Below are 24377 nucleotides of genomic sequence, written 5' to 3'. Positions count from 1 at the left end.
CCATGCTGCAACTGTGCGATACAGTCAAATGACAGAAAATAAAGAAGCAAACCATAGAGGATTATGTCAGGGAGATTTGGAATGTCTGCTTTGTTTCTGATTCTGTGTGCTTCTGCAGGTGTCAGCGTTGAATACTTTACTTTGTACTTGATTTTCTTCCAGTTTGTCATAGGTAGACATAACAAGTGAAAAGTAAAAATTAACATCTAGTCTTGAAAATTCTCCTTAAATGCTAACTGTGCTGCCAAAAAACAAACAAACATGCAAACTGAGAGCAGAGGAGTAGCCTCTTCAGTGCACTTTCTTTAATACTAACATGGAATGTCTTAGATTCATGTAAATTTTCATGGTATGTTTTACTTGTTTCCTGTTGAGAGAAAGGGGAAAATGAGTAAATTGTTATGGCAGAATTTAGAAAAGTTACTATCTCTTGGAAGCAGGAGAAAGACAAGGTGTTTAAACTGACCTTCCCAGATATATTATTAGCCAGCTTAGCCTGAGTAGGAGTCCTTGTAAGGTAAGTGTGTGTGATGATAAAGTGCTAATCGCAGATCCCATTTCACCGTTACAAGTCCTGACTATATTCAGATCACTAGTGCCAGTGATAGTGTGTCAGGCTAGTACGACGTACCCCACTGGACAGTCATTTGTCTGATATGCCAAATTTAATTAATACCTAGACTTTCTGTTATACAGTGGGATCTCAATTTTTGTAATAATAAAATTGTAACTCAACTGTGGGAGAAATGGCATTATGCCTTTTCTGTAGTGGTTATGAGAGAACACAGTTTAAAGAATGTAATTATTTCCCTTTCCTCATTTGAACTGTCTAGTTATATTGGGAGTGTAGGACTCCACAAAGGAGAATGCAGTGTAGTCTTCCAAAGTGTTAGTGCTGTATTAAATGTTGACAGTTTAAAAAATAGTTTTATTCTGTCTGAGCCTATATTCTGGTACTGGTATTTGAGCATTGTGCGAGAGTTGTTACTTACCTCCATTTGCTGCTGGGGATGAACTGTTCCCATGTCTCTGGGTTGGAATAATGGATCTGAAAGAAATGAAATTAAATTGATAGAAAATGTTTCCTTCTCGCACTGCTTCCTGGTTGGGGAGTGGATGATCTGTGTGCTTGTGGAGAATCTGTAGGAGATGCAAATACTTTCTCTCCCTGGAAATTGAACATTAGGCAGAACAGGTTGTTCAAGGATTTTCTTGATGCCAGTGTAGTTTGGGACTCCAGACGTGAGACTGTGTGTGTTTTGTGTGCGTACTCTCTTAGAATCACAGTCCCCTCTCTCCTGCCTTCCCACCCGTATCAGAATGACAGGGTTGAGATTGCTATTCTATTTCTGGTTTTAGCTGTAACGTTAAAGTAAGACTGCATTAGCAGATCAGTTAGCAAAGTCTTGGTTTTGATACAAACGAATTTTCATAGAAATTTCTGATGAAGAGTTAGCTAGCATTCAGACCATCTTTTGCTGAATTAGAATCATTAGGAAATAAGAAGGGAGCTGTGAGGAGGAGATGTCACTAAACAATGCTTTCTTTTGTGGTTTTGTTTCTGAATATACAATAAAAAAGGCATATGTAGAGACTAGTTTGCATATTGCATATGTAAATAAGATCTTGCATGTAAAACTGGCTGCATGCGTTAGGGGTCCTATGTGTTGAATATTGCAAGCAGTGAGAAGGAGAAAGTCTGGAACAGACATTTGACAAGACAATATACTAAAATGCTGTTTTCCATGTGGTTGTCGGGTCTCAAAAGTCTCTGTGATACAGACAGAAGTGTTTTAACAACCCTTTTAAAAGTGCACTCTCTGTATTTTGCTTCATAGTTTATTTTTTCATCCTCAGGTTGAACGCACATTTTGAGGTGAATCTTGATTGCTCAGTCTCTCGAGCAGAAATGTACTCTGAATACCTCTCTACCTGTAGTAAATTAGCTCGAGGTGGAATCCTAACATCAACTGGATTTTATAAATGTCTGCGGTAAGACAGAAATTCATGCAACAATAATGAAGCAATTGTATGTGCTCAATACTAACTTGTAGCTTTAGATTTCTTTGAGAAAAGATGTACTGAGTTGAGTTAGAAAGATGTCCAGTTTTGGAATTTTAATAGAAACAAATATTTAGAGTTTGTTTAATTTTATTTCATTCTGTTTCAGGATCTTTGATAGGGTTCCTTCTCTGCATATAGTCCTTTTAATTCTTTCCAAATCGGTTTTTGGAGGTATTGTAGTTTTCACTTAGCTTGTATGAGATCTTGGCCAACCATCTGGTGGACCTGTTGATCCTCAGTGATGAATACTCAGATGCTATTGGAGAATCCTGCTGTATTGCAGAGATGCAGGTGTTAGTGGAGTTACTCTGCACACAAGAGCAGTTAGTTAAAAACAGTTAGTTAAAATTGAGTTGCTGTGTTTATTAACATTTATTAACACAGATTTATGTTGTGTTTGGCAGAACTGTCTTTCCAAATCATACAGTGAAGAGAGTAGAAGATCCAAGTAACAACGGTCAAGCACATATACATGTGGTAGGAGTCAAAAGGAGAGCTATACCACTTCCCATTCAGATGTACTATCAGCAGCAACCAACTTCGTCTGCCCCAGTTGTCCGGGTTGATTCAATTCCTGATGTGTCTTCGTCTCCTTCGCCAGCAGGTTTTAAAATTCATTAAATATCAAGTATTTTGCAGTAATTTTGAAATTACAATAAGAGACAAAAGTTTTTGAAGATAGTTTGAAAGTGTTGGAACGTGGGGCCACGTGTGTTGATTGATTTTATTCAAGAATGTTAGGAATAATGATTGCAATGTTTACTTGCGTGCCATTCTGGTGTTTGATGTGTAGCACATAAACTTGTCAGTCAGAAGACAAGCCATTGTTGCTGCATCATTAATTCAGATGCAGTATAGCTGAGAAGAGAAACTGCTTCATATAGAATTACAAATTCAAACCTTGGATTTTAAAAAATATGTTCATGTGTTTTGAAATAATTTTTGCTTCCAAATTTTTGCTGTGTTTATCTCAACAGGAATCCCACATGGGCTACCAAGCGTAGGAAATCACTATCAGAGGACGCCTCTTAACCAGTCTTCAACTTTGACAGCAACACAGATGTCTTTTCCAATTCAAGGTGTTCATACTGTGGCACAGACTGTTTCTAGAATTCCACAAAATCTTTCTGTTCATACACAGCAGCAACAAAATGCTCCAGTGACTGTTATACAGAGTAAAGGTCCAATACCCTGTGAAGTAGTGAAGGCCACAGTAATCCAGAGCTCTGTTCCCCAGTCTGCAGTTCCTGTTACTATTGCTGTAGGAGGAGCACCACAAGCTTCTAATCAAAGTTACAGCACTACAGGACAACAGCCGTCTGTTACTGTTGTTAGTTCTCAGACGCTGCTTCACCACCAACCTGTAATTCAACAGCAGTCTCCACTGCATGCGGTGGTACCAGGACAGATACCTTCAGGCACTCCTGTGACGGTAATTCAGCAAGCTGTACCTCAGGGTCATATATTTGGCAGAGTACAAAACATACCAGCATGCAGTTCAGCAGTTTCACAGGGTCAGCAGCTAATCAGCACATCATCGCAACCTGGGCAGACATCATCTCAGCAGTCTTCTGTTGGCAACCAGCAACAAGATACCGTCATCATAGCACCACAGCAGTATGTCACGACCTCTGCATCCAACATTGTTTCTGCCACCACGGTTCAAAATTTCCAAGTAGCAGCTGGGCAGGTGGTTACGCTCGCAGGTGTCCAAAACCCACCAACATCTAGGGTAGGGTTTCAGAATATCGCACCAAAGCCTGTGCCGTCTCAGCAAGTTCCACCAGCCGTGGTACAGCAGCCAATGCAGCCGCAGCAGCAGCCTCCGCCACCATCTCAGCAAAGTGTAGTGATTGTAAGCCAGCCAGCGCAGCAAGGTCAAACGTATGCACCAGCCATTCATCAAATAGTGCTTGCTAATCCAGCTTCTATTCCCGCTGGTCAAGCTGTCCAGTTGACTGGACAGCCAAGCATTACTCCATCTTCTTCGCCATCCCCAGGTCCGGTTACAAATAACCAAGTCCCTACAGTTATGTCATCTTCGTCTACCACTCCTCAGTCACAAGGACCCCCTCCTACTGTCAGCCAGATGCTTTCTGTAAAGAGGCAGCAGCAGCAGCAACATTCACCAGCATCATCGCAGCAGCAGGTACAGGTACAACAACCAATACAAATGCAAGTTCAGTCACAACAAGCTAATACAGGAGTTGGCCAGCCTAACTCTGGTGAGTCTAGTCTGATAAAACAACTGCTTCTTCCAAAAAGAGGCCCCTCGACTCCAGGGGGGAAGCTTATACTCCCAGCTCCACAGATTCCTCCACCTAACAATGCAAGAGCTCCCAGCCCTCAGGTGGTTTATCAGATGGCCAATAACCAGGCACCAGGTTTTGGAGTTCAAGGACAGTCTCCAGCTCAGCAGCTGCTAGTTGGACAGCAAAATGTTCAGCTGGTCCCAGGTGCAATCCAGCCCCAAGGGGCAGTACAAACAGTACCCATTTCTAATTTACAGATATTGCCAGGCCAGTTGATCTCAAACAGCCCAGCAACTATTTTCCAAGGGACTACTGGCAACCAGGTTACGATAACAGTTGTGCCAAATACGAGTTTTGCTACTGCAACTGTGAGTCAGGGAAGTGCAACTCAGATCATTGCTCCAGCAGGAATTGCAGTGAGTGGAGCACAGACAGGAGTTGGGCTACAGGTGCAAACACTTCCAGCTACTCAAGCACCTTCAGCTGGACAATCACCATGTACTGCTGCTCCCCCATTCAAAGGTGATAAAATAATTTGCCAAAAGGAGGAAGAAGCAAAGGAAGCAACAGGTTTACACATTCATGAACGTAAAATTGAAGTTATGGAGAATCCTTCCTGCCGAAGAGGAGCTGCAAACACCAGCAATGGGGATGCAAAAGAAAATGAAATGCAGGTGGGAAGTCTTTTAAATGGGAGAAAGTATAGTGACTCCAGTCTACCTCCTTCTAACTCAGGGAAAACTCAGAATGAGGCCAATCAGTGCTCACAAGTCAGTAATGGGCCATCATTAGAAATGGGTGAGAACGGAGCTCCCGGAAAGCAGAACTTTGAACAGATGGACACACAGGAAATTAAAAGTGATTTGAAGAAGCCCCTAGTTAATGGAATCTGTGATTTTGATAAAGGAGATGGTTCTCATTTGAGCAAAAACATTCCAAATCACAAAACTTCCAATCATGTAGGAAATGGTGAGATATCTTCAGTGGAACAACAAGGGAATTTGGATGCCACGCAGCAAGATACTGCCAAAGGTGATCAAGGGGAAAGAATTTCTAATGGGCCTGTATTAACTTTGAGTAGTTCACCTGTTGTAAGCGGTACACAGGAGGCTGCAAAACTGTTAACCCAGCAACTTAGTGGTACCAACACTGATTTACCTAATGGACCTCTAGCTTCAAGTTTGAATTCAGATGTGCCTCAGCAACGCCCAAGTGTAGTTGTCTCACCACAATCTACAGCCTCTGTTATACAGGGGCATCAAATCATAGCAGTTCCACACTCAGGACCTAGAGTGTCCCAGTCTACCCTGTCATCCGAAGTTCGGTCTACTAATGGCACAGCAGAATGCAAAACTGTAAAGAGGCCAGCAGAGGATAATGACAGGGAAACTGTTCCAGGAATTCCAAATAAAGTAGGAGTTAGAATTGTTACAATCAGTGACCCCAACAATGCTGGTTGCAGTGCAACTATGGTTGCTGTGCCAGCTGGAGCGGATCCAAGCACTGTAGCGAAAGTAGCAATAGAAAGTGCTGTTCAACAAAAGCAGCAGCATCCAACCACGTATATACAAAGCATGGTCACACAGGTATGTTGCAGTGTTCTTTTTATGTTTATTCCAACTGTGATTCTGACTAATGCTGTGAAACAATGCGGGTGAAAATGTAAACTCATTCTGTATCTCTTGCATGGTGTTTAAAATACTCAGAAAATGATGGTTACTCTTCTTTCATGAACTAAAGTTCTAATAGCTTGCATACTTCTCAATGTCAATAACACTAGTGGAATTTAAATAGTTTGTAGCTTGATAATACACAGTAAGGAAAGAACTTCTGCTCGCTGATTTCTTCTTTAAAGGATTAACTGTTCTGAAAACAACAATGAATTGTTGTATAGTCTTCTGAAAATGTCAGAATTATTCTGCCTTTTATTCTTGGTCCTTATTGCTTATGGAGGAGGGGTGAATAAGACTTTTTTGCAAGTTAGTCACAGCAACTGCTTCTCGCTTGCGGGAAGAGGTTGGAAGTTCTTGCATTTAAAGATTGTCTTGAAAGGTTTGCTTCAGACGTTCACTACAGTCAGGAGAAAGTATTGTTCTGTGAATTTGCTGAAATATTTATGTTAATTGCAAAAGATTTGTAATTTTTATTTTATCAGTACAGTATGCACTGCTTATGTTTTTTTTCTGTTTGGCAGATTTTGGAGAGGGCTTTTTTGGGGGTTTGTTTTTTTTCTCAGTCAACTTTCTCTTAACCATATGAAAGTGGTTACTCCCTAACACTTTACTAGAAATGAGGCATGGCTATCAGTTGTATGAGCATTGGTGAGTATAGATAGTCATGTTTAAAATTATTCCAGTCTCTAGAATTTACTTTAACTTTGTACGTGGTCAAAAAAATCCCTCTGCAAAAAGCATTCCTAACCTGAATAGAAGCAAAAAGAATAGAACAGTAGGTCTGGCAGTCACAGAGTTCTGGCAGACTCCGGAGAGGAGAAATGAAATCTTGAGTGTATGTTAGTGCATTTTGACCTTGGGGTAAGACAGGTCTTTCATTTCTTATCTTACGTTTTTGTTTGTTTGGTTGGGTTTTTGTTTGGTTGGTCGGGTTTTTGTTTGTTTGTTTTTGACGGGGTAGCGGGTATAGACCTTATGGACTTCAAAAGAGCTAGAACTCAAAATTCAACAAGTGATCACTAGTCCTGCTTCTTTTTCTGTGTCAGGTTAGGTTTCTGTTGAAAGCTCTCTTGACTTCATCTAGCTGTCAGAAATCAGGACTAACAGTTAACAAATCTTCTTTCTTTTTCTCTCTTTTCTTTTTTCTTTTAATTGCCACACTGCACAGAGTTATGTTTTTAAAATGTCTTTAAACTCACATGTAAGTTTTCACTTAGGTTTTATCAGAGATCCCTATTTTTCTGATATGTTATTTATCTTTGTTCTTATTAGAAATGAATTGACCAAAATGAAAGTGTCTTTTGGCACCACAGGGAGAATGAGCTAGATTTTCTGTAGTGTGGATGAAAAAAGCAAGCTATGCCTTGCCTTTTACAGTGAGTGTCTTTAGCTGTTACGCAGTTTGAATTTCTGTTACAGCTTTGCTATGGATTTGGCTGAAATAGAAAATGGTATGGCTGTGTTTCTGGAATGGAATAAATATTATCTGTGGTTATTTATTCCTTGGACATGTGGCTGACGACTTTACAGTTGTGTCTCAAACAGCTATCAGATTTCCAGATTTTTGAGAAGAGGGGAGTAAAACAGTTAACTGTTTAATTTGTATTGGATTAGCAGTTCTGTCATGATAATAGAGAAAAAAAGAGTATTTTCTATGCTGATAGTTTCTTTTTTACACTATCAGTAATATCGCTATCATTAATAGTTCCTAGATTTTCCATTACCAGTACAAACAGAAGTGTTGCCAGCTGGGTATGCCACTCAGTACAGATTTGCAGATCAAAATAACTTCATTTATTGTCTGCTTCTGTAGAATTTGGCTGAGCGGATGCCCTTGCTTTCTTCAAAATTATAGGAAGTTACAGGAGTTTATTAGTTTTGATCTTGGTGAACAATCTAATTTGTTAGTTAATTGCCTTAGGTGATTATATATGGCTGTTTATGAATATTGTCTATCATGATGATGCTAAGTACTGACTTAGAATAGAAGCTACCCTGTACTACTCTGTTCCGATATAGTGAACATCATAGTTTGTCTTAAGACTTCTAAAGATCTGTACCACTCCTTTAAAATTGATGTGTTGGACTATAAACTGTACCAGAATTGTTCTGGCCAGGTCTTTTCTTTTTCCAAAGCTGCTGAGCAGCTGCAGTAGCCATTGTTTTGCTGGAAAAGGAGATGTTAAGTGTTTCCAATACTGGGTCTGCTTTTATGAATATCTTTGACATCCAGAAATATCAAGGTGTAGTGAAATGCTTATGAAATCAGTTTGAGTTTTAATGATGACTTCTTTTGAGGTTAGGCCTTGTAGAACCCCCTTTTTTTCTCCTTCCCATTTTGAGAGTCTTCCGTGTGTGATAAGCAGTTTTCTTGTCTCTGACTTTTCGAAACGCAGCAGCTAAGGAGCACTTTTGTTCACTTGAGTACCCACATTGTTTTATTCTCTCTGCAGTACCTAATGTATACTGGCTGTTTTGCAGAAAAAATAGGAGAACATAGTACTTTCTGCAAGCAGTGTGAAATTTATTGTAAGTACAACCCAATGGAGAAAAAAGGTGAGGGACAGGGAATAGAGGGATATTAGCTAAGGCAAAGTTACGTAGCTGTTGAAGCTGTTAGTCTGTGATTTCCTGTTTGCTTGTCATCTTAAAATTTTATTTTAAGCTGTAGATTGTATTTCAGATAAGTGAGAAAGGGGTGGAAGGAGAATGTTTCTAATAAAATTAGAACCTAGCAGAGAGGCTGGAAAAAGAGATGGAGAGGACAGAAAAGGGGGGTGAGTATTGCTTATGCAACTACAGCAGGATTAGTTGTCATGAACTGCAGAGAGTGGAAAGGGAAGGTGCTTGAACAGAAGATAAGGAAGGGCAAACACATAGGGGGAGGAAGGGAACAGCAAGGTGGAAACTAAGGAAAGCAAAGCAAAGTGAAATAATCCTTAAGAGAGCGTAAAAGTTACAGTTTGTTTCATGATATGAATGGTAGTTCAAAATGGTCTGGTACTATATACTTGAGGGGAAAAATGTTGATTTGAATGGCCTGCTAAAATAATGAAAGTTATATCCTTGTTGTTTGTGGGACAGTCTGTGTAGAGCTATTGAAATCCAGTTAGACAACTACAGGCACCTTCTGCACATAGGTTGTGATTATTCCATGTTAATTGTACACCTCAGCAGAAATAATTGAAAAATAGCTACATACACAATGACTCTAAAGATTTTTCTTTTCATTTTTTGCATTTTTATAAAAAAATGAGCTATGGGTATATGGATTATGTCAGAAGAGGATGTAAGATACACACAGTGTTGCAATTTTTTCTTATATGTCCATCTGTATTATGTAAGCTCATGAAATGTAGTCTGAGATGAGACAGAACTGGCACTGTACTTTCTTGGCTTACTTTTCTTTATTTCGGTGTTCCCTGTTCTGGATTATTGCTTTCCTGAGGCATTGTGCTGGACCGGTGGATGAAAAAGAAATGAATAATTACCTACCTGTACATTTCCTTTTCTTTTCCACTTTTTCCTACTCCTCTTCAAACACCTCCAAAACATCTGTGGAACATAACCACGTTGGTTTGTCCCAATTGGTAGGCATTTTGAAGGAATGCTCTGATACCATGCCAAGTTTCTAGAAGTGAGCGAATCTGATTTAAATTGCCGTATCTGGCTTTTAAAGTAATCACTTCCCTCCTCATCACTGTCATTCCCTCATAAACAATGCACACCCATTTCTCTTAAGGCCACCCACTTGAAACATACTTGTGTGGAAATTTAGGTGGCAAAAACTGTGTGAGTCTTGCCATAACTATTTGTTCCTGCTCTCTGCTGATTGGGAAGCTGAGAATTACCATGCACCAGAAAGCAGGTGTGTAGCTCCAGGAGGTGTAATTTGTTCCTAGCCACACAGTAAATGAGTTTCTCAGCTGGGAGTACCGAAAAACAGAATCTCTGTGCTTTTATTGCTCTTCACTTGTGAAGCACAGTGTTGCAAGGAGACTTAAACTTCAGTAATCTAACAAGGAAAGAACAGTAATCTAACAAGGAAAGAACGTTTATTTTAGTGCCTACCCATCCACCTGACCCCTTCCTCACACTTAAATCCTGCTATGTTAATTTTCAGTTTATAGATTACCTTTTTTTATATATGTTCATTCTCGTGAAGAAGCTAAACATAAAATTTTGTAATATCAAACTATAAATCCTGTTGTACTTTAAAAAATATTTTTACTAATAATTAACGGTTTATTGTTGAGTTAAATGTATTTACTATGGGTGTGCACATACTAATGATGGGAGAAAAAATACAGCGTAATGCTTTTAAACTACGTACGAGTCAGTATGTCAACAGGACCCCAATCACACTGGGATGTAGTGTGTTCCCTTGCTGATGGCACAGTAGGACTTTTAAATAAAATGGGCCCGTATCATGCTAAAATACAGTTATCCATTAATACATAAAGGGAATGGCACCATTGGTTCCATGAGATGGGACTGGAGGCCATCTCTGGCCCTAAGCCAGTGGGTTTGTTACTCCTACCACGTGGGGAGCTTGTGTGCCCAAATAGAGGAGCTCTCATGCATAAAAATAAATCAGTATCTCTTATAAACAGTCCATTCTAGTTAGCAGAAGGCTCTTAGCTTTAATCTTAGTTTTCATGACTATGTTGGACTTCCCCCCCGATATCTCAAGCTAAAGTCACAAAGTCTAGAGGTAAAAATCTGCTGCTTAATAAAAGCAGGCTGTGGTGTCTGTTCTGTAAGTAGATTGTACAGGCTTTAAGGGTTTGTGTTCATGTAGTTTTAGGAGTTCGATGCAAACCATAATGAGATAGGCAATGTTGGCAGTGGTACCTCTCAGTCCCAAGATCCAGTGAGATCTGATTTGCAGAAGTGCTAAGTGGTGGCAATCACAAATCAGATCATGGAGAGGTCTAAGCTGAAGATAAGAAGATGCCATGAAGTGCTTTCAAGTGTACTAGAGTACTGGGCGTTTGATTTCTTGAGGAACCTGAAATCATTGAAGGTTTTTGCTAGAGGAGGATATTTTGTGACATCTTTATGCGTGGGGAGGTTTTTTTCAGTGTTACTTCTCCCAGAAAGACTTATTAGGAAAAATTAAATGTCTGTCATAGTTCTGTATCATAAAAGAAGTGAGTTTACATAAATCATTGCATGTCAGTACTGTAAACTAGGTAGCACATAGCAAGTATTTCTAGGTACATTTCTGGAAAAAAGGAGTTTTCATTTCTGAAAAACAAAGACTGTACCTAATTTTAGTGATATCTCATGTATCATGCATTACCAAATTGATATATGAAGATAGAGAAGGGAGAAAAGAAAAATTAGCCATATTTCTGATCTCTTGAAGAAAGAGAGGAAAGCTTTGAGATGTTCAAACATAGAACTTGTGTTTCTAAAATAAAACCTAGGAAAACAAATAGAATTACTTTATCTGTTGATTTTAAAATATAATCAGCACAGTTGATAGGCAAGCAATAAATATGACTTAAAAATTGTTGGAAGTTATAACCCCCTATATGCTACAAGTTTGAGCAAAACTACTTTGCAGCACAGTAGAAATACAAGAATTCTAAACAACAACAATTATTTTACACATTTCAGTTTATCACCTTTTTTCTTCTTCACTGAAAAAAAAGGTTAGAAAGAAATTGGAGGCGAAACTGAATTTTAAATTTTTGTCCTGAAAATTTGTTTCCCTTTCTGTGCTTTCATTTTCAGCATATAACATTTTGTGTTGTGTATCTCAGATGTCTTTGTTGAAAATAAACAGTTTTTAAGGAGACAGTATTAAAACCTTTGAGTACCACTAGGAGAGCTTGCCAGAAAAATCCTTGAGAAAATTCGTAATTCTGGATTAATTGCAGGGTTTGCTTAGAATAGAGTAAATAATACATGAACCACACATTGAATGATGAGAATTAAATGAAATACTGAATTAATTCAGTAAGCTCATGCTCTCTAGCACATCAAATGAGACAGAAGTTCGATAGGGATAAAAAGTCACATGAAAACCATCATAATGCATTGATATCAGGATGCCAAGTGAAGATTGTGTAACAAGCTGTACTGTTGACACTTGATGATTTTACTTTCAGCTTCACTTTAAAAATGCCTTGTTAGAGAGACATTGATCTGAAAAGGCTCCACTGGTGTGTTTATCTTTGTTTAAAAGATACATTGTGATAATTCATTACCCAATCTGTAAAATAGCTTAGAGGTCTTTAGATGACAATCACTGCGGGGTTCATAATAATTTATGGTTGTGACTAATGGACTCGAGTCCTTTCTTACAGCTTTTCAAACATGCAGATCACAGGCATCGTGCAGTAGTTGTGCTGTGTTCGGGAGTTTTGCTGAGGTTTTTTTGTCTTATGTTTATCAGGATTTATGCCTGGATATGGGAAGTGTTTTGGTTTTGAAGGGGCTTTTTTGCTGTCCCTTTGGTCCTGTTATTAGCAGTGTACGATCTGTGATAGTTGTTAACTCATTACCCTGTGTGACTGTTGTCCACAATGCCAAGAGGGAGCAGCAGGAAGAAAACTTAAAATCAATATGCAAATGAAATGTTAGAAGTTGTTGGTTTCTTTACAGTTAAAGTCTAAAGCTATTCAGTAACAGAGCTGTGAAGATGTGAACAAAATATTATGAGCACCATTTGAAAATGCTTCTTTTATAATAAACACAGACCTGAAAGTAGTTTTGGTTGGTCTCTTTGAAAGAGTGTTACATTCCTTTTCTAACAGTAGGGAAGAAAAGGATGTTAAGTCTTCATTCCTAGATAATATTCAGAAGCTTAATTTTTTTTATTCTCATCATATTTATAAGTGTTTTGCTGGCCAGAGCCTTCCAGGAAACAAGAAGGAAGAGAAGCAGTATTCTGACATAAACAGTGTTCTGAAAAGGGGAAATCCAATGTTCAGTATCTATTATTCAGAAAAAGAAATAAAATTGACTTATTTTGGCTTTGTTTTTACCTCTTTTTGGTTACTTTTAAGACAATATTTATTCACTGTTAAAATAAGCATCTTGTAATATTGCAAGGAAGCAAGGGGAACATCTTTTTCCTTTCTGAAATGGTTATATTTCACTCTACAAGTTGTACAGCCTGTGTAGGTGTTCTGGGCATGTGGTGTTCTGTATAAATATACTTGGGCTGGCTGGTTTTACAAGGGCTTAAAGAATTATAGAATTTGCAAAGTTTTACAGAGAAAATGGTATGTCATAGTTTGAGCCTCGAGGTCTTTAGTAGTGTTTCTTCAGCATTGTTCAGTTCACCTTTTCTTATGCACTCTGTAACACAGGCTGATGTGTATTAATGCGCCAGTTCAAGAACTCCACAGATGCAGCACATAAAACCATTTCATCAAAGAACATAAAACAGTTTTAGATGTATCAGTGCTCATTTTACTTACTTTAGCAATATTTCCTCCTACATTTCCATAGGAAAGCACACTATTCCCTATGCTGATAATATTGCACCCCCTTGACTTTGCATTTTTTTTCTTTCTTAAAGAACAAAGCCTTTGCAAAATAACGCTAACCTTTGCTCCACTGGTGCTCTTGAGAAATTCCTTTGCAGTTCATAATTCTGTATTTGAATTTAGACATAAGGTTTAGTAATTTGAATATTAGAAACTTCTGCATAAATACTGCAGTGTACAAGTTGTATGTCCTTCATGTTATGTCTATTGATGATTGTTCAGAGTTCAAAGTATTAGAATCTGAAAACTTGTGGTGGCTTAAAGTGTGAATCAAAACATATTTGAACAAACAGTAAAATGTATGTGAAGTCTTGAGATAAGTGCTGTTTAAAACTGTGCTTTAACTTTTTTCTGCAGAGCACACCTGCAACGTCGATACCAACAGTGCAAGTACAGGGCCAGCAGATCAATTTGCAGCCGCCTTCATACACTGCAGCAAGTCAGCATGCAGAGCAAATGAAAAAACCTGGACAGAACTTCATGTGTCTCTGGCAGTCTTGTAAAAAGTAAATGGCTCCTTTATTTAACTACCTTTTGCTAATACGTAACAGATGGTTGTGTATAGAAAGTGATTCTACAAGTTCCATCGATTCTGTTTCCTTAAGTTACTTTGTACTTCGTCAGTGGGGAAAGGAAAAAGTGAAAAGTGTTAAGGAGGCTGAAGCTGAGATGAGGGAGTGCAAGACATTTAACTGTTCTTAATTACACTTCAGAGCATAAACTGAGTATTATGTGGCCTTCTTGTGGTATATTGATTCTTCAGCAATAAATATTGTCATGTAGTTAAGTTTAAAAAAAAAAAATTCCTGGCTCTGAAGCTTGTTCTGTGTGTTGCAAGTACAAATATAGTTACCGTACTCCAGTTACAAATCCTGTCTTCACATATTCTTGTGTTTCCAGCTTCTAATCTTACTTGTGTTTCGTGTGTTTCTTTCTTGTGTTTCCAGTTTTGCAAGAGCAGGGTGTTGCACTTCTATGTCCTAAACAAAGTCTTATTTAGATTATGGCTAGTTTTAGTAATTATGATACCATTTGTGTGCCGCAGGACTCCATTGTCACAAAAGGAAATAAAACGGAACTTAGCCTTCAGACTAGACAGCAATGATTAGACTTTTTTTGATTTGCTGTTGTCCGTAATAGGAGTGAGCTGGCAGGCTTTTGGATGTAGGCTTATAAAAATATGATAGTACCCCTGTTATCGGTATGTACATCTTGACATTGATTTTTAAAATAATGTAGCTTTGTGAATATGCTTAGTTTTCACTGAAGGATACAGATTGGTGAAACAAAGGTAGTTGTCAGATAGCTGCTTTGAAAACAGTGAAAGAAAACACATAACGTGCAGGATGGACATGAAAAAGGGTGAAACACTTCATCGTCATAGGACAAGACTAAAGGAGCATAAAGACAAGCTGATTTGGCAGAAAGCTAGCGTGTCGGCATTCAGAAAGTTGCGATGAAACGATGGAGAAGTTCAAATGTTCAGAAGTGAAGGTGAAAATGAGGCATATGAACAGAATTAGAGGAATACAGATGGACAGTTAATCTGTAGACCCCTGATGCTGTGACTTCTGTTTCTTTCATTCCTTACAAACATCATTCCAAGATCTGTATGTCTTGCATTGACTTAGTGGTTTTAGATAAGACTCTGGCTGGTACTATAGAGATCTGGCACTTTTTAAATAATTGCCCTGTTTTCACCTTAAAAGTGATTTTGTTTCTTTGCTAGGTGACACTTCTCTATGTAAGAAATACGTGTAAGACTTGATTTTACTTTTTATTTTACTCATTTACTACTGATAAATGTAACCGTAGAGCCATACTCTCCTGGCTGCCCAATAGATGCATAAACACCTATACAAGAGTACACGAGTGGGTTGTACTGAGGTGGAAATGAAAAGTGGGGTGGTTTCTTAGCAGAAGCCTCCCCAGTTTATACCATCTTCAAGAGTTTGCTGAACTACAGTTTTGAAGTGTAAGTTCGTCAGCAGCTTTATTCCATGTCTGAAGCTATGTAGGATGAGTTGTGTAGAGTTGAGGTGACATCTAACTGGAACAAGCTGATATCACATGTGAACTAGGATGTGAATATGTGCAGGCAAATTTTGGGGCAGGAGGAGTAACAGTACACTTATGATTACCTTACATAATCAGTCTTTTTGTAAGTCTGTCTTGAAATATTATTCTAGTAAATTTTCCAGAGACTGGAGTTAAGGGCTATGAAACCCATATTTTTTATAAGTTGATCTCTACATCTTATTTCAAAGATAGTGTATTATTTCTATTACTTTCATTTCTCCTGTTGTTGCTTACTGTACTGGTTTTTGTTCATGGTTAAGTTTCATTATTTCCCAGAGATTTTTGCATTGATAGATTGTAGTCCGTGTGACACACAGCTCTTGTTCTTAATGCTGTCTCTTACTTCTAAAATGTTTATTTCAGTCCCAGCCTAAAAACAGTTAAGGTAAACATTATGGTCAGCATGCTCTGTGAAGAGAGAACCAACATGTTAAGTTAGCATCTTCCTCAAATGTATATTGTTTACTTATACTCCTTCAACAACCTGATTAAAAACAGGAGTATCAAGTCTTTTGGAGGCTTCCTGCTTCAAACAGGCATAAAGAAAAATCTGGAAATGCCACCTGTTATTGTAACTGTTTTGTTTCTAGCTCTCAATCTTAGCTGTTTTTAATGAGTTGTTTAAGCAGGAAACAAGATTATTCTGAGTGGGTCATTAGTCTGTGTGAATTTTACATCCACTACTTGGTTTCATTCGTGATTGCTTAGCAATTTTTTTTTCATAAGTATTAAGCAGGCAGGTTCATCGTAGTAGAATGATAGAACAGTGTTTCTTTCATGGTGTTCATAATTAACCAGAAGGATATGACAGGAGACAAATTTGATGTGGTCATTTGCACCTGTTTTTCTATGAAGGTTTAATTCTTACAGTATATATGCATGAAGTTTCTATTTCAGGATGTATTGCAGAAGGCAGTGAAGGCCTTCAAAAATGTTTTATTGAGAATCAGTATAATTATAAATAAATAAGATAGTATGTTCTTTTCCAGCCTGCTAACTTGGCTGGGGCAGTCAGCAGCATTCCAGTGGCGTGGGTGTGGCTTCTGCTGTTTTGTTTCTTAGAACTGTATTAGGAAACATTATACCAAGATTTTGAAATAAAATGCAGCAGATTTAGTAGTATCTGAAGACCACAATCAGATGAGGCCTAATTATGCAAGTAGTTGTATGATGTGCCTCTCACAGATGTATTCAGGTTTAGTATCTGAAATGGAAGTAAAACTCTAAAAGGTGTCAGTCAGCACACTACTTTGCATTCAGGATGTAACAAAGTAGATGTTTTCCTTTGAAGCTCAGCTGTCTGCAAGTACTGCTAATTGTATTCAGCTTAATTTAAAAGCTGCTATTTTGTTTCACAGGTAGGCTGGAGAGGTCTGCTCTTGCATTGCTTGGTATTTAAAAAGTAAATTGGAAATGCTCTTGAATCTCCACTGCCTGTCAGATCAGTTATTAGTTTAACATTCTGTTCAGCAGCTGAACAGAATGATGGAGAAATGAAGTGGGAAACAAGAGTCTAGATTCAACTGATCATATTCTCAGTACTTAAGCTGTTTTTTATTACTATGCTTAGGTGTTTCTTTAAGGAAGAATAGTTTTTTTCTCTTCAAAATGATAGTAAATTTGAATCTGAGACCAATGATTGAAGTATAACACAGAATGTATTATACAGTGAATGAACCAACATAGCTGATAGTTTTATTTTTCCTAAAGCCTTGCTGTGTTGAGTAAAATATTTTAAACTGTTTTGGGTTTCACTTCTGCCATGAAATTTGTTTCGACCATGCCAGATATTATTCGTAAATAGGTTTGTGTCAGACTTAAGTTTACGTACTGACATTCCCCGTTATTGAGGAAAGACATCATCTTTCTGTCCTCTGAAACATCAGTGTCTGCCGTTGAGCCAATGTAGATGTAAAACACTTTAATTTCATTTCCTCCTATGGGCTGTCGAGACCAACAGCAAGAGGCAGGTATTTCTTCTTCCCAGCTTCCCTTCAGTAACAGCTGGCTGTCATAGAAGAGGTGAATGCTTTTTAAGAGAGTGGTATTTATTGCCTATGCAGAAGGTAGTTGCTGTATTACAGGTGGCTATTGCAGTAGGATGCAGTTTGTAACAAAGACTTTTCTCTGGGTGAAATTAGGCTTGACACCTTTACAGGGTTCAGGTAACAGTATCTGTTCGCTTAGGTCTACGTATCGATCACAAGTGTGTTTGCGTAATGGGCAGTATTGAAATGAGTAGTGGGGTGTGGAAGGAGGCGGCTGGACCAAAGCACCTCCTGGTCTGCTGTTCCGACGCTGAGAGGTCTGGCAGGAGCTTGTTCATAAACAGCTGCTGTAGGTTTAAGATGTTGCTTCATCCTTGGCTGCTTGCTGTAAGTCTCTGATTGAAGGTCATCTCCCTCTTGCCACTGTTCAGCCCAGTGAGTTCAGTCAAACGTCTTAATGCAAATACTGCTCTTGTTAACTGAAACCAAAATACTGGCATGTGAACCGGAGCGGCTGAGGTGGGTGTGTGTGTTTCCTCTTCGGCGAGACTGCTGCACCAGTGGCGTCCGTCCAACAAGTGTGTGAAGACAGCTGGTGGTAATGACTTCCCAAGTGGCAGCAGCTAGGTTTCTAGACCCCTTCTGTCCAAGCCTTAAGTGGGTGTTGATGTACTGGGTTAGTTGTATTGAAGAGAACTGCAAGCAGCTAAGTCTTGTTTATTTTGGCCATTTTTCCTCTGCTGAAGTAAGGGATGTAGTTTGTAACACTTGAGATACACTTTAAAGTGTATCTAGACTAAAAAAACCCACACTTTGAGTCATTCACTATTTTCATTTAATGTTCTTTGAAATATAGTGGTTCTCCATTATCATCTGATACACGTTAAAATTACGCATCTTGTATCTATGTGACAATTTGAAAATGCAAATCTAAGAACTGCTTAGGAACTGTTGACTCACCAGTATTTTGAGGTGGCATTCACAGTGAGTTGTAACTTTTCTACCACTTTGGAATGGAAGAACGCCCTTGTTGGGCTTGAACTCACTGTAAGGTATGTCACACCCGAGCTCTCACCAAATACAACATACAGAATACACGAAATATACTGTGGAGAATATTACAGGGCCAGGCTTAGGACAACTTCATCTTTTATACTGATGCAGAAGCACTTCATTTGCTGAAGTGCCTCAGGTCCTGTGCTTTGGGGCTGTCGGCTGGGGCTGTCGGCAGGCAAAGTGCTTAGTTTGAGCTTTTGGAAAGTCATTTAAAATTGAGGTGTAAGTGAAGGTGTTAAAAAGGGTCACATAAGTGACATTTTTCAACTTTGTGTGCATCAGGAAATGACATCTAGCCATTTTCCTGATATTTAGAGTTCAGGTGTGAAAGAGCACTAATTTTAGATTGGTCTCTTACTCTATCGGTTTTGACAAGCATGCAGTATTGAGAGCAAATAGGATTAATGGTGTACATCTCTCTCCCAATTGAAGTTTAAATAAGGTCTGAATAAGACTGTCAGTAAAGGAGGAAAACAGGAAAAGGAATACATGAAATCCAACTTTTTTAGTTGTTTGTTACTGTGTTTTGCTTGTATTGCAGAGAATGGATCTGTTGGAATTAACATGTATTATTTCTTTGGTAATGTGTAAGTGGTAAAATAGAAGGATGCTATTTCAATCGAATTTGACAAAACCATCTTGCCATTTATTGGTAGCTCACGGGTTATATGCGTACATGTTTTTCCTTTTAAAATTATCTGACTTTTCATTTGCCAATGCATGTCTTGTTTCAGAAAATAAAAATGTTTAGCCAGTATGCATTTATGTTTGTGGTATTTGTGCTTTATCATTAACTGGAAAAAAAACCCACTTAAATTCCCCTCCCCCTCTTTTTGTAGGTGGTTTCAAACACCGTCACAAGTTTTCTATCATGCAGCAACTGAACATGGAGGAAAGGATGTCTACCCAGGGCAGTGCTTATGGGAGGGATGTGAACCTTTCCAGCGGCAGAGGTTTTCCTTCATTACTCATCTACAGGTGCAGATTTTCTTTCACATGTTACTTAAGAAAATAGTAGGAATTTCATGGTAAATTTTCATACACCTTTCTCACTGTCTTTATCTTTTCCCCAAACAGGATAAGCACTGTTCCAGAGATGCTTTGCTTGCAGGATTAAAGCAAGATGAACACGGACAAGCAGGAAATCAGAAGCCTTCCAATAAGTAAGAGACCTGAGCCTCATTAGCAGTAGTAAAAATAAGAGAATTAGAATTTATTGGAAGAATTTGTGTATTTATAACTTATCAGGTGAAACTCTGCATATGTAGGTAGAGTCTATAGTAGTAATGAAATTTGAGGTCCATTACAGTAAGACAAAATGGGCAAAAGAGGGAATAGATTCTGCTGTGGTATACGTGGTTGCAGTTATCGTAAAAAGAACAGGGAATTCTTTAAGGTATATGGGTCAGTACTCTGTGCTGAACGTTGTTCTCAACACATTCTCCTGATTTTTCCTAACTGGACAGAATTTTATAACTTTTATAGTAGCAGTAAAGTGCTTGTAATCCAAATGGAAAGTTATTTGTTGTGTACAGTTCAGCCGTTTCATACCGCTGAGATGAATAGTCTTGTAACTTGCTACATTCCTTCCAGTTCTGTGGTCTGAACTTGGGCTGATTCGATCCAGGGACTCCTGTAATAAGCTTTCCTTTAAACAAGCAAACAAGATAAATAAATACTGACTCCTCTGAGTCTTCTAATTTTGTGCTGCTACCTGGAATCAGCTTTGGCTCTCCTTTTTCCCAAAATGATTTCAACCATCTGGAATTAATATTGGAGAGCACAACCCCATTGCTGTGGGGTTGTGGGGATGGTTGTATTAATACTGGAGTTGTTCAGGGTTCAGTTACTTGTGTAAGTGTTTTAAGACTAGGTCTTTGTTAGTAACTAACTGCAATCTCCTTGTTGCAAGCTAAAGATGTAATTACATGGTCGCAGGCAGATTTCTGCAGTCTGTTCTGTGGCTAGTTAAATTGCTACCAAGCTGCTTAAGGCAGTAGAGAAAGTTGAGTATGATGAAAGCTGGGAAATTTAGTTTGTGAGTCCTTTTATTTTTTAATATAAACAAACTTCTTAACACAGACTTATGATTGCTTTATGGTGCCTTGTTTCATTACACTGAACAACATTCGGACCTCTGAAAACCACAAAATGAAGAATGATGGCAGTGTAGTCTTAAGTACTTGGTAAATGGGAAGCATAGGGATGATACCATCTACTAGCACGATGTGATCTCAACTCTGCCTTTTCAGAAATGTTCCATCACACAGGTTACACATCCAGTAGCTCTGTGTCCTTATGGGCTTCTCTGAATTTGGGACAGGTACTCATATTAGATCATACATCCCCTCTTCTAAGGCAGAATTCCCTAATTAGGTCAGATAAGGAATTTATATACATAACCAGTTCTCACTGAAATATTGAGACTGCAATATCACAAGATACTAAGGATATGACCTCAGAATACAAGTTGAAATAAGAGCATTCCACTACTCAAAGTAGGATATTTTGACTCTTGCTGCCATCCCTTGTTCCTTCTCGTGGCTATGCACTGCTTACAGTGGGAGAACTAGCTTGAGTTTTTGTCTCATTGTATGGTAAATAAATTCTGTGTTTTTTTTAAAAAACCCTAACCAGTCAGAAAAGTGAGTTTGCCAGATGAGTGGAATACATTTGCCGTACAGTCAGGTGAACACCAGTACAGGAGGTGGTCTGGAACAAAAGGAGAGGATGAGACCTTTCTCTATCAGCACTCACAACAGTTAATACACACAGCTGTTTTATGAAATCACAGAGGTTCCCTGTCCATTACTTTTACTCTCTTCCCACATGTGTCCATTACTCCTCTTTTACCAAAGAAGAAATCAACGAATAGGGATATTATGTGTAACGTGTAACCCACATAATCTTACAGTGCTGCCACAGAGTTATGTTCACACAACTAGAAAGAGCTACATGAGGGAGACAGGACTTGATAATTTGCTTTCCAGAATCAGTGACTTGTCAAATCAAACTGTAAGCTCGCTCCAACAGGTCACCTCAAGCTGGCTTTAAGTGGTCGTGTCTTAAAGCTGACTTACAAGTTTTTGGTTTAATTTACTTGTTGTTGAGTCCTGGAAACTTGTCAGATGTATCAGCAGATCGCTCATTGTTTATATGACTAAACTCTTGTATGGAGCTGAAAGAACAGCTGAACTGGTGCTGAGGTGAAGCATGTGTAAAGCCATCAACTTTTAGGCATTAATTAGGCCAACTTTCTTCACTTAGTGCCTCACCATTCAGTCAAACTACACCTACCTTGGAGAGTGCAGATAGAGGGAGTGTTGTTGGTGCTGGAAGTAAAATCTGTGTAACACACAGGGGTTCATTCCCCTAATCATAATTTCTGTCTGTCGTAACATCATACATGCTTGAAAAAATATGTAATGGCTTTTGCTAGAACCAGGTAGGCAGAGTTAAGCTGCGTTACAGAGTTGGTTGTATACCTTAATTCTGTATTTCTTTGCTTTTTAAGTTGTATGATATTAACTCTTCCTCTTCTGGTTTTCAGAGGTAGCTGAATATTACATTCTTGGAAGGTCAGGTAGCACTAGCAATTAACTGTATGTCAACTGTAGCTTTGTGCATTTGAGTCTTTTTGGATTCACATTAAATTTTTCCTTGTTGCCACTGAAGCAAAGGTGGTAGTGTGAGCTATCAAAAATATTCTTCATGTACCGTGGGAGTGGAGCAGGGTATAACTTTGAATCACAGATGAATGTTATGGTTTGAAGTTAAGTGGATAATAAAAAAAATTTACGGAATCTAGATGTTTCTTGAGAGAGCTACTTGCCCACAGACACAAGTCAGTCCACTTGATGTCTCAGTAAATTTTATCCACTTCTTTTTTTTCCAATATCAAACAGAAAACAATCTTTTGATATCTTCCGAATTTACTGCAATTGTCCCTTTTTCAACACTTCTAGAAACAAAGCAATAGTACTTCAACTTTCTGAAATATAGTACGATAGCTGTTGAAGAGAGAGGTTTGGAACAGCGTCCATTGATGAATCCTTGCTCTTCTCAATATATGGAAAAGAAAAATGTTCCAGAAATTAAAAATGAAGATGATAATTCCCTTACTGTGGTACTCAGTCTCCTATAAACATATGTCATTGACCAACAGTGTCTTAATTCAGTTCTGGCCCTTCTCCCTTCGCTTCATAAAGGTTTTCAAACCCTTACTTCCATTCAGGGGAGGATGAGCTGAGTTTTTAGGGAGGAGTCTGTCTGTTACTACTTCTTAATTTTCTGTTTTGTGGTTTGAAACCACTCGTATGAACCCTTTTTCTAGTTTTAAAATAGATTCCCTTGTTGTTAGAATTTCAGATTATGAAAGAAGTTTGTCTGAATAGAGAATTCAAGTTTTATTCTTAGAATATTCAGTTACAGTGAAAGATGCCTAAATCATACTCCTGCAGGCTAGCTTTTAAAAAATGGAACATTTACATTTGCTTCATGCTACCTTTGCAAGTAAGCACTACTGTATATTTCTAGTATGTTCATGTTCTAATCAGGTTCTACTACGGTATGAAGAGACTTCAAAACAATATTGTTCAATGTATTGAAGCGTGTTGATACTTTTCACCATTGATACTGCAAAACTTCCCTTCGAGATGACATTGAGTCTTACTTATTAAGTTGCATATTTATACATTCTAAACTCTAATTGTATGAGTAATTTAATGAAACAGAGCTTTGGCTTCAGTGTTAATACTGAAAATGGAGAATTTGCTTCTGCTATGTTTGTTACTTGTACCAGCTTTATAAAATACCTTGCTTAATTTATTAATCTCGGTCTGAAAGCTGTAGTAACAGGTACTTGGTTTTACAAATGTTTGATCTGATTTAAGAATTAGATGTTTTATGTCTTAGAGCATATATCATATTACTTTATATTACTCCTCACTAACCACAGTTAATGTGTATTTTATATTGTCTTAGTGTCTAATGGTCCTGGTGAGCTGTGTCAAGCTGTGTCAATAGCTGTATTTTAAGGACATTCTCTGGCCAAATCTCAGATAATATTTGCATAGCTGCTATCACAGTTCCTGTTAAACCTTGTCTGATAAAACATTCCTTTAAATAGGTACACTTCAGGAAGTTGCTATGTCATTAGTACAATATATTACTTTTCCATCACAAATGTCGTGGGTGATGAGCAGTACTTCTTCAAGAGAAGTGATTTTTCATATAAAAAAAAAGCCCATGACACTTCTGAAGGCTTTGCAATGAGGTTTATATTTGTGGAAATAAAAGGCAAATCACATATCCACGCCAAGTATTAATGGATCTTTGCGTCTCTGTTAAGATAGGTTAAAAAATTGTAAAAATAAATGTTCAGAGTTGTTGATCTTCTAGAAAGTGGTGCAAAGCTTACTTTTATTATTCTTTCTTTATTAATGCAGGCAGCCAGCTGCAGGGGGTACTGCCTCTACCCCCAGAGCACAGAAGGCCATTGTGAATCATCCAAGTGCTGCCCTAATGGCATTAAGGAGGGGATCAAGAAACCTCGTCTTCAGAGATTTCACAGTTAGTATTGTTTGGCTCAAGTATTAGATATTAATTGTTGCGTGCTACTACAAGGCTTTTACATCTTTTTTTCCTCTTTACTTTTGTAGGATGAAAAAGAGGGACCAATAACTAAACACATCCGATTAACAGCTGCCTTAATATTAAAAAATATCGGTAAATATTCAGAATGTGGTCGCAGGTAAGCAT

At 38.2% G+C, this 24377-nt stretch overlaps 1 protein-coding gene across 1 annotated transcript in view; it reads left to right on the top strand.

The window, feature by feature from the left end:
- The window catches only part of ARID2 (AT-rich interaction domain 2), a 107340-nt gene that overhangs the window by 79113 nt on the left and 3850 nt on the right, over positions 1-24377 (top strand). Inside the window, exons 13-20 of the mRNA XM_009943408.2 lie at positions 1858-1992; positions 2469-2668; positions 3042-5902; positions 13852-14000; positions 19457-19595; positions 19695-19780; positions 24065-24188; positions 24278-24369. Coding sequence (XP_009941710.2) covers positions 1858-1992; positions 2469-2668; positions 3042-5902; positions 13852-14000; positions 19457-19595; positions 19695-19780; positions 24065-24188; positions 24278-24369 — 3786 coding nt within the window. The remainder of the gene's footprint in view (positions 1-1857; positions 1993-2468; positions 2669-3041; positions 5903-13851; positions 14001-19456; positions 19596-19694; positions 19781-24064; positions 24189-24277; positions 24370-24377) is intronic.

The sequence above is a fragment of the Opisthocomus hoazin genome, chromosome 8, assembly GCF_030867145.1.
Source record: "Opisthocomus hoazin isolate bOpiHoa1 chromosome 8, bOpiHoa1.hap1, whole genome shotgun sequence".
NCBI classification, from domain to species: domain Eukaryota; kingdom Metazoa; phylum Chordata; class Aves; order Opisthocomiformes; family Opisthocomidae; genus Opisthocomus; species Opisthocomus hoazin.
The sequence above is the reverse complement of the archived record's forward strand: the minus strand, read 5'-3'. Positions and strand labels throughout refer to the sequence as shown.